General features: G+C 52.6%; 4 protein-coding genes across 4 annotated transcripts; 2 read left to right on the forward strand and 2 right to left on the reverse strand.

Moving 5' to 3' along the window:
* Positions 1-351: 351 nt before the first annotated feature.
* Positions 352-4188, forward strand: BCR38DRAFT_353751 (uncharacterized protein; the record flags this gene model as incomplete). Its single annotated transcript, XM_040856812.1, has 3 exons — positions 352-2083; positions 2138-3299; positions 3351-4188. The coding sequence occupies 3 exons, from the start codon at positions 352-354 to the stop codon at positions 4186-4188; spliced, it is 3732 nt and encodes a 1243-aa protein (XP_040711136.1).
* A 111-nt stretch (positions 4189-4299) lies between these two features.
* On the reverse strand, positions 4300-4639 carry BCR38DRAFT_448031 (uncharacterized protein). The gene has a single exon (XM_040861193.1). It carries the CDS (start codon positions 4600-4602, stop codon positions 4432-4434), a length of 171 nt encoding a protein of 56 aa, XP_040711137.1. The 5' UTR covers positions 4603-4639; the 3' UTR covers positions 4300-4431.
* A 390-nt stretch (positions 4640-5029) lies between these two features.
* BCR38DRAFT_448032 (uncharacterized protein) lies at positions 5030-5427 on the forward strand (the record flags this gene model as incomplete). Its single annotated transcript, XM_040861194.1, has 1 exon — positions 5030-5427. Exon 1 carries the CDS (start codon positions 5154-5156, stop codon positions 5424-5426), a length of 273 nt encoding a protein of 90 aa, XP_040711138.1. The 5' UTR covers positions 5030-5153.
* Positions 5428-7936: 2509 nt separating this feature from the next.
* Positions 7937-9183, reverse strand: BCR38DRAFT_500841 (uncharacterized protein; the record flags this gene model as incomplete). The annotated part of the gene is made up of 5 exons (XM_040864826.1): positions 7937-8108; positions 8165-8651; positions 8707-8887; positions 8927-8966; positions 9017-9183. The coding sequence occupies 5 exons, from the start codon at positions 9181-9183 to the stop codon at positions 7937-7939; spliced, it is 1047 nt and encodes a 348-aa protein (XP_040711139.1).
* Positions 9184-9811: the final 628 nt, after the last annotated feature.

The following is a 9811-nucleotide window of genomic DNA, read 5'->3' on the forward strand; positions in this document are numbered from 1 at the left end:
TTGCGTGCTACCACCAGCACCAGCGAACGGCGCGGGACTAAGGACGAAGATTTCTTCAAGTGGTTAAAGCAGGTCAGTTATTGTTGCCCGCTATTATTCCTGGCTTTACGACTCTTTCGACATCGGCCTCTGGATTTCTCTGGGCAGATATTAAGGAAACATCCGTTTTGCTCCTCGATTTAGTCTTGATGTCCAATTCACTCGTCTGCATTGAAACCCTCGTCAGCATTTGGTGGTGCAATCAATCAGATCCTTGCTGAGCCGTCGCAGCCCGTCGTTGTGTCGTGCACGGCCCGAAACTCGGTCTTGGGTCATATACGCTTTTAATGTGAAGTGACGACCATGGAATATATGGAGGAAATGGACTTTGTTAATTGGGACGCTGCGGGTGCTGACGCTGGTTTAGACCTCCCTTCGACATCGGAGGGCATGGTGCCAGTTACCACTAGTGGTGCCGTCAATATGGACCTGGTCCTAGGAGACGTCGACGGGGATGACTGGTCCTTCTGGGCTCTTCAACATTTCGATTCCACCCATACGCCAGAAGACCTCGGCTTCAACCCTGCGGCCATGGATGGGCCATTAGCTCCTATGGCAGAGTCTCTCACAGCTCAGCTCTACTGGGAGACTCCGGAGGCTCCTTGCAGCCACTGCGCCCTTGGTGGCTATCAATGCAAATTGATCCGAGAGGGTTCATACAATGGCTACTGCACGAGCTGTGTCGCCTTGCGATGCGAGTGTAGCTTTGTGCCAGTGGGTAACACTGCCGGGTCTGAGGTGGGAGCCAGGTTTCCTGCCAACCCGTGGCCGACCATGGGCGATCGACCAGAATCCTCCATCCTCCACGAGGACGAGTTTGACGCCGTCGTGAGCCGAACTCTCAACCCATCAGAGCCTCCTCCGGGTGCCGAAACTGACACAACCAATTCGGCTGCACCCCAGAACATGCCAAAGATTGGTGCGCGGTTCTCGCGGGAATCCGTGAGGATCCTTAAGAACTGGGTGTCTACTCATAGCCGCCATCCTTATCCAACAGAAGATGATAAAGAGGGCCTTCAGAAGATGACCGGCCTCAACAAGACTCAGATTACCAACTGGTTGGCCAATGCTCGCCGCAGGGGCAAGATCCAACCCACCCGATCAATCTCTCCTCATGTCGGATCAGGATATGTCAGTGCCATCGACATAACCAAGAGGAGACCAACCACACCGTTGTTTGAGAACATGAATCCGCTCCAACGTTGGGCAAATTCGCCACCCGAAAATGAACCTGCTGATGTGACGGATATTGTCAGGGCCGTGACCGCGTCGTCTAACGTCACGTCGAGCTCCGGCCGGAACAGTCCATATATTTCTGGCAATTCGGATGATGGGTCGGGCAAGTCTCTCTGCAACCAATCGTCCGCCAGCAGCTTTTCTATCTCTCAATCAAGTGGCATATCATTCGCTTCTTCACTCCAGTCTCGAGGCTCCTTCGGCTCCCTACCCTCTTTTGCGCACAGCCGAGGACGACGCCGCCGCAGGAGGGCACCCCCGAACCGAGTTGAGCAAACAGGCCAGCTTCCGCAACTTATCAAGACATTCCAGTGCACTTTCTGTACAGAGACGTTCAGAACGAAGCACGATTGGCAAAGACATGAGAAGTCTCTACACCTGTCTCTGGAGCGCTGGGTTTGTTCGCCAGAAGGTGCCAAGGCCATCAACCCTGAAAATGGCTTGATGAGCTGTGTCTTTTGCGGTGAGGCAAACCCTGGCGAGTCTCATATCGAATCTCACAAATTCTCTGACTGCACTGAGCGTGCGCTCGAGGAAAGGACTTTCTACCGGAAGGATCACCTCAGGCAGCATCTCAACCTGATCCACAACGTCAAGTTTCTACAATGGTCGATGGATAGGTGGCGAGTAGCGTCTCCCGAAATTCGATCCCGATGCGGTTTCTGTGACATTGTCATGGATAGCTGGACGATGCGAGTCGACCATCTGGCGGAGCACTTCAAAACAGGTAAAACCATGGCCGACTGGAAGGGTGATTGGGGTTTCGACGCTCCGGTACTTGACATGGTCGAGAATTCGGTTCCACCTTGTGAGACTCATTCGATTCGCCCTCGCCGTCCAATCTTCTAATGCGATTTCGCAGACTTGATCCACGACGTGAGGAATTCGCCCTTGCCCTATGTGGCGGGTGCCCCGCCTCCGTCGACGCCGAATAGCGCCTATGAACTGCTCAAGATGGAACTGCAATACTGGATTGCCAACTGGACGGAAGAAAAAGGACAGAGGCCGACGGGCGGTGAGATAACCCAAGAGGCTTGTCGCATCGTTTTTGGTGCTGAAGTTCTGTCCCAAAATCCAAGCAACCGAGCCTCATCGTGGCTTCGCGATGCTATCATGTCTATTGATGAAATTCGAAGCTTGGCCATGTTCAGTCCAGTTCGAGGACAGCCAGAGAACCGAAGGTTTTCGAGTTTGCGGATCAACGGCAAAGACAACATCTTTCAGAACTGCGAGCTCGAAGCAGAGTTACAAGAGTTCGTCAAAGCTGGATCGCTACTTGGGCTAACGGCAATGGACAAAGAGCTGCAGGTAGAGGCTTGCAAAATTATCGGGTGGATGGAGGGGCGATCCAGCACTCCGTCTGAAGATGTTGCCAACTGGCTACTTGGTCTTATCAACGGGAGTACCAAATGGCTCGCTGACTTCCGGAAACGGGCGCGTTTGCCGCGCAGTGAAGATGTCAGCGGCGCCAATGAGCGGTCCAAGGATCCTAAGTCGATTGATTCCACCGTCCACAACTACAGCAGACTCGAGCGGGAACTAGGAGAGTTCATCCAGGTTCAGAGGGTCCTCAGTCTTGAGCCAACCGCGCACGATCTGCAACGGCAAGCCCGTATAATAATATATGAGTCTGATGACCCATGGAATCAGACGGCGGCTGATGATTCAGGATGGCTTGCCAGCTTCAGACAAGGGCACGCACCCCAAGACGGCAATGTCATCATATCAAACACCAGTGGCTCCCCATCCAACCACACTCCGAGCTGGTTTCAATTCGCTGGCCAACGTTCAGCAAACACGCGAAACAGCTTTGATAGCATTTCCGCCGCAGGGGCTGGGTCCGGTTGCGCGGCACAGTACATCAAAACTGGTCCCTTCTTCCTGAGCGATACCAATTGCTACCGTCGCTTGGCCAGAGGCCTGAGCCGCTTTGTCGCCTCGACCATGTCTGCGAATAACCCTAATCGCCATATTCCAACAGACGAAGAGATTCAACACCAAGCAAGGTGGGTGGTCCATGACGAGTAAGTCCACCATCTCTACACTATAGATGCGTCAAAACTAACCATCGACAGCGACGACCCATGCAACCAAACAGCAGCAGACAACGTCGAGTGGCTTCAGCGCTTCAAGCGAGACGTAGGCATCCTACCCCCTGACTCCGGTCCCGGCCTGCCCACAGAAACAATCCAATGGCCTGCCTCGACAGGCGGCACGGGCTTCGCTCCCCCTTACGTAGCACCAAACCCCAAAGTCACGCTCGAGCCCTTCAACGCAAAACCAAAAGTCTTCTGCCGCGAAAATGCCAAGCAGTTTGAGCCGGAGCCCGCGACGGTCAATCGACTCCTGCAGAGCTTCCAGCAGCGTTACATGGCGCCTGCTAAGGTGTTCTGCTCACGTGAGCTCGAGACAGGACTGACTGAGTACGTGAAGAGGGAGATGAGGAAGAGTAGTAGTAGTAGTGGTGGTGGTGTTAGTGGTGGGTTGCCTAGCGATGACCAGATGCGGGAGCGGGCTAGGGAGATTATGGGGATGCAAAAGACGCCGTGTGATGATCCAGTTCTGTTGGCGAGGTTTAAGGAGGCTTTTCTGCAAGGGAACAGCGAGCTAGGGCTCGAATCGACGACAACTGCGGGAATGGGAGGGATTGCATCATCAACTCCAGTTCGAGCTAGTAAGAGTGCAGATGTAGGTTCTGGGTTGGATATGTCTCTTCCAAGCGGGAATTCGGACCAGCCGATGCTATTCGCAATGGAAGACGATCTGACGTTTACAGATCAGGAGATGGGTGATGTGCTTCAACGGGCGAATTCGGGTTTCGGTACGGATGCGGGATTGTTAGACTTGGACTTGGATATCAGTCCAGAGGACCAGAGTGTTGGGACTGGGTCCGGGTCTGGCTTCGGTTTTTGAGATTGGATACAATGAGATACTCGTTGAGGGAGAGGGGGTTGGGAGTGGGGGGTGCTTCTTCATCTGCTTTCGAAAGATACCAAATTTGTTACTTATATAGTCGAATAAACGGACGATGCATTGTTATCCCAGTGGTATGGTTTCAACGTCTTTTTGCTGAAAGTTCAGCCGGGGAGGGCACCTTTCCGGCTCTTCCTACAGCCGCGATGTGCCTTCTCAAGGCCTCTCTACTGGCCTCGAGCTTCACTTGGGAGAGGCTAAATTTGGGGTTGCGAGGGGGGAGGAGACGGGAAGTGGTAGGCTTTTCTTCCTCGTTTTCGTCGGAGGAGCTGTAATCGGGGACCGTGAAGGTCCTGCTAGGTGTTGGCGGGGGCGAGAGACGGGAAGTGGCGAGCTTTTCTTCCTCGTCTTCATCGGAGGAGCTGTAGTCGGGGACCGTGAAGGTCCTGCTAGGTGTGGGTGGGGGTGGGAGACGGGAAGCGGCGAACTTTTCTTCCTCGTCATCGGAGGAGGAGCTGTAGTCGGGGACCGTGAATGTCCTGCTTGGTGTGGCTGGGGGTGGGGGGCCGGCTTGTTGCTGCTGCTCTGGCTGCTGCCGGGTTGGACTATCCTCATCCGAGTCGAAATCGGGTAGGTCGTAGGTACGGTCCGGCGAGCCCTCGGGGCTACTTAATGGTTGTTGCCGAACGTACGACCTCGGGCTCAGGGTATTCACCAGCAGGTGCGGATGACTCGGCTCTTGCCGACTCGGGGTCGGGGTCGGGCACGGGACCTTCTGGTGCAGGCGCGGACTTGGCTTGCGCGGAGCGGGCTTCTGTGGAGCTATTATAGAATTACCCCTCACAACGCCAACCCGGCGGCTCAGGCACGAGGAACCGACTCCCTGCCTATCAGCAATTGCCCTCGCCTTCCTTGCGGCGGTCGTAACAGCACTGGGATAGCTTTCCAGCGTTGTCGTGGCAAGAATGACAGGAGGGCTCCTTCTACTGTTCGCCTGCTCGGCAGTTGCAGGGGCGGCAAGCTCGCTCCTTCCCTCGTTCAACTGCTCAGGGGTAGCAGGATCGGTAGGGTTGTTCCTTCGTTCGTTAGCTTGCTCGGCCGCAGCTTCCACAGCCTCAGCTTCCGCCCCATCTTCCTTGTCCACAATCTGCAGTCGTACCTGGGGGTGCAAGTCCGCACCAACCCGGATCATGAAGTCCCCCAGCGGATGCAGCCGTTTGCTCAGGTGGTTGGCATAATGGTGGCAGGCGCGAACGGCACGACGAGCGAATCCCGAACCGGCAGGAGCAGGAGGAGGGCCATTATCGGCAAGTACGGGTTGCGGCGAATTGTTGACCCGTTGGGCGGTAGGAGAAACTGAGTTTCGGGCGGCAGCTCTGCGTCTTCTGACAAATTCGTCTCGGTTGACTTGTAGCCACTCTGCAATATCTTCTGCGGAGGGCACTGCTTCAGAGCCATACTCTCGCTGGTGGTTGACCAAAACCCTGGCGGCGGGAATTACGTTTGGATCCGCGCAGGTCAGCGTCTGGGTGACTCCGTGCTCGTTGGCGTATCGGATGAACACCGCAGGCTTGGTTCCTTCCATCTTATTCTTCATGTAATTGGAGGGACGAGGGGGCAACTTCTGCTTGCTCTTTTCTCTGAACAAAGCGCCGGGAGAGTCCTCGGGCGACGGGCTTCGGTTTGCCAGGCAGGGGCGTTTGCCTGCACGGGCTTCACGAAGAGAGACGGCGTGCTCTTCATCATCGTTGACGCGATCGATGTCTCGGCTGACATGGTGGTGGCCACGCTTCTTGTCCTGCCAAGTCCAGCTTACGCGGCTTGGGCGAGGGGGCTGGATGTCCAGTTCAAGTTCAGGAGGGGAGTCTTGGCCGGTGCGGGCGAGATCCTGGGCGAAAGACTCGGCGTGGTACTCTACATTGGCCTCAGTTTGCGCTTGGGCATTGACGTAGTTCTCTACGCGGTGCTCAGCGTGTGCTTGAGGCAGACTGTCGATGTGGTCTTCAGCACGAGCTAGAGCGCGGCCTTCAGCAATATGTCTGGCGAGACGCTCTTCGGGAGACCCAGCGGGATACTCAGCACGGAGCTTGGAGTTCTCATCCATGGCCTGGGCAGTTATGCGAACAATATTAACTCGGTGACAACAATAATGGCAGGTCATTAAATGGGCTGGGAATTATCGCATACCTTTGGCAAGGACCGTTGAGGGAAGCTGCTTGGAAGAATCAGTAGGGGAGGCAGTATTGCCAGAGACAGCGGCAGAAGCAGCTTGGGCCTGTACAAAGTTGTTGACGTTCATCTGCGAGGCCAGGTTCTCGTCAGAGACAGCACGGTACTTCTCAGCATCCGGAGGCGAAGCAGCATCGTACTGCTTCAGAGACGAGTTGGCCGGCTTGGGAGGAGAACCCTGGCGCTTGGTGACGCGGTCGTTGACATTGCGCGAAGCGGGCTTGGGAGTAGAGGCAGCCTCGGAAGCCTTGCGGGTGGACGAGCGGAAGTTGTAAGGCATTTTTACGGTGTTTGGTCTTGATGAAGCAGACAGAGAGAGACGAGAAAGGTTGTATTTGTTGACAAGAACAACTGGGTCAAAGGTAGAAGAGAGTTTAGAATGAGTAGAAGGTGCGTATGTTGACAAGAACAACTGAATCAAAGGTGGAAGAGGATGTATAGTGAGTAGAAGGTGAGTAGAAGATGAGAAGAGCGTGGAAATTTGCAGTGATGTTGTCTGAATGAAGATCAGAGATAGAGGTTGCGAGAGGTGAAGTGAGAGTTGCAGAATCGTAAGATGGATTCGTGAGAAATGTGTGTAGAGTTGCAAAGTCGAACGATGGAATCGAAAGAGTTTCAGGTGTGGTCAAATCGACGTGAATAACAAATCTGGAGAAAAGGTTGTCACGAGAAGCTGAGACGTGGTTCTACGCGTAGCTAGATAATGTGTAGAAAGGCAGGCGCGCGGGCTGCCGCAACCACTTGCCAAACGGATGAACAGTCTGTCGATCCCAGCCTCACGGGTTTGATGAACATAGATCAGTCTGCAACATGGTATATGTTCCTCCAAGACGTTCATTGCCAGGTGTGGTTCTTCAATGCGTCCAAATTCGAATTGTCAGACATATGTGACATATTTTCTGTACCTCCCTAACGAGAATAGTACACAGCAGTTAAAAGATCAAGATAAATATATATATACCCATCTCCGTTTTCTCGTATTTTGGAGCGTTCTAGTGTGGTGTATATATAGAGATACTTAAGTTGTTCAGTAAACGAAGTAATTTCCAATTTGGCTAAGCCTGAGGCATTCCGGCTTTTCAGGTAGAACGAACAAATATCATAGTTTGCGAATCCATAATTGAGACCTACCATAATGATCATAGGACTTATGCCGTATATACAGGTGATGCTATTGTATACAGCACTCCATTGCTTTTCTGTAAGTTCGCAAGGGCATATAGGCGAAGAATTAGATTACCCATGTTTTCTAGTTTTCCCTGAAGTTTGAAACAGCATGTTTCTTCCCAGCGTATAGCTTAGTCTTCCTTCTTCTTCTTCTCTTCTTCTAATGTTTGCTGTGGACTTTTATACAAGAACTACGCATCATAAATATGTGTCAGCGTTGCAAACTGATTGCTGTTGTTTAGTGTAGTATCACACTACTTCTAAAAACAAAATGGAAAAGGAACCCACTAGGCAAGATGTCCAAATCCAAACTTCAGAACCTCAAACAAGACCCAGCCCAATCACAACTTGGTCACAACGTGAGCGCCGCTGCTGCATATCCATCAATACCAATCCTCAGCGTCGGCATAATACCGGGTGCAAACAAAGCCAAATGATTACACTGCACATGCCTCTGAGCCCAATCCCACACCTCCTCCTTCCCAGCATACATGAAGAAACAAATGGCTTCCCCACCGTAGTACCTAGTATACTAGATTCGTCACGCCCCACCCACCGCGGAATATCCCTATCATACTACCCATTCCCCTTCCCAAAGTGCTTCGCAAACGTCTCTTCCAGCCTCGCTGAGATAGTATCATCGTTGTCGTCAACGGGTAATTCCTCGTGTTCCAAAATGTTGTCTCCCTTGACGCCATAGCTCCCACACTCTCTGCCCGTAAAATATCCGCAATCCTCCCCAAGGTCTGTCCCTCGTCCTTTGTGTGATGGATCTCGTATTGATCCCCGGCCCCCTAAGTCCCCAATCACGTTTTGCGCATCCCCCGCATAGAAAATCGCTACCTTCAGCACGGCCTCACCCGCCGGGTCTGTTTCTCTGACCATAATAGTCTGCAGTTCCCACTGCGCTCGCCGCATGATGACTGGATCTATTGACCTTTCCGGCATGGCCGCGTGAGCAATCCTCCCGTGAAGTGTGACTTTCATGCTATCAGCCGACGTGGCGAACAGCCCCCTTCGCGTCCCGATACTTCCTGCCTGGAATGGCATCACGTGTACCCCGAGCACTATATTGGGCACCGGAATAGCATATCAAGAGGGATGATACAGCCCGTCGTCTACCATGGCCTGTGCTCCCCTCCCACTTTCCTCCGCCGGGTTTCAAGATCGAAATCGGAGTCCCAGACCAGGAATCCCGAGCATCGAGTAAGATCTCCGCGGCGCCAAGGAGGCAGACAATCTGCATATCGTGTCCGCCAGTGTGCATGACGGGCTTCTCGACACCTTCAGCGTCTTGCATGCGCTTGTTACTGGCGTAAGGCAATTAGGTGCACTCGAGCACAGGCAAGGTTTCCATGTCGGTGCAGAGGAGGACGCTGGTGCTGGAGCCATTAGAGAGGATGGCTGCTGGGCCATGACCGCGATGCGTGACTTGATGTTGAAGTCTGAAAATAGGACAACCAAATGGTCAGCAATGGCGGTGGCGGTGGAGGCTTCTTGGTTAGAGAGCTCGGGGTAGGCGAGACAGCGTTTGTAGAAGTCTTGTAAGGGGTCTAGGTCGGGGCGGTGGGTGGTGACCAGGTTGGATATAGAGACCATGAATTTGGGTCCACTATTGAAACTACAAGTCTATAGTCAATTACATTATACGGACACTTGCAGCTACTATCACGGATTGTGACAGGGCATTCCCCGCATGCAAGATAGCGGATACTTGTACACATGCCGCACCGCTGATTCGTGCTTGGTCTTCGGGTATACCAAACCATATTTCTCGCTATCAAGTGTATAAGTATTGAAAATGGCGTCTTTAGTATAAGGTGTCGTATATGATACAGTTTCTTGTATATATGTCAAGGTCGAATAAGTTTGCTATGTCTCCCGTATGCTTAAATCACAACAATCCATCCCTCTGTTGTCTATGAATGCTTCCGGCCATTTCGACGAGTTCACAACTTATTTAGCAAGTGACCTAGTGACAATGATCGAGTACAGTTCTAGAAATTCTAGCAAACGCATCATCTCATAAATTTTCACCTTGTGTGGTTCAGGCTATTTTCTGCCTCTGTTATATCCTTGGCAAGCCAGTATCAAGTTTATTAAAGGGGAGCGAAGAAAGTAGCCTTCTGGCCTTCCTGGATTACAAGCATATGGAACTCGAGGAGAGGCTATTTACCATATTTTGTATTTTTTTAGTCTCAGATATAGTCTATGGCCTTGGTTCTAC

Source organism: Pseudomassariella vexata (assembly GCF_002105095.1).
Source record: "Pseudomassariella vexata strain CBS 129021 chromosome Unknown BCR38scaffold_17, whole genome shotgun sequence".
Classification (NCBI taxonomy): Eukaryota; Fungi; Ascomycota; class Sordariomycetes; order Amphisphaeriales; family Pseudomassariaceae; genus Pseudomassariella; species Pseudomassariella vexata.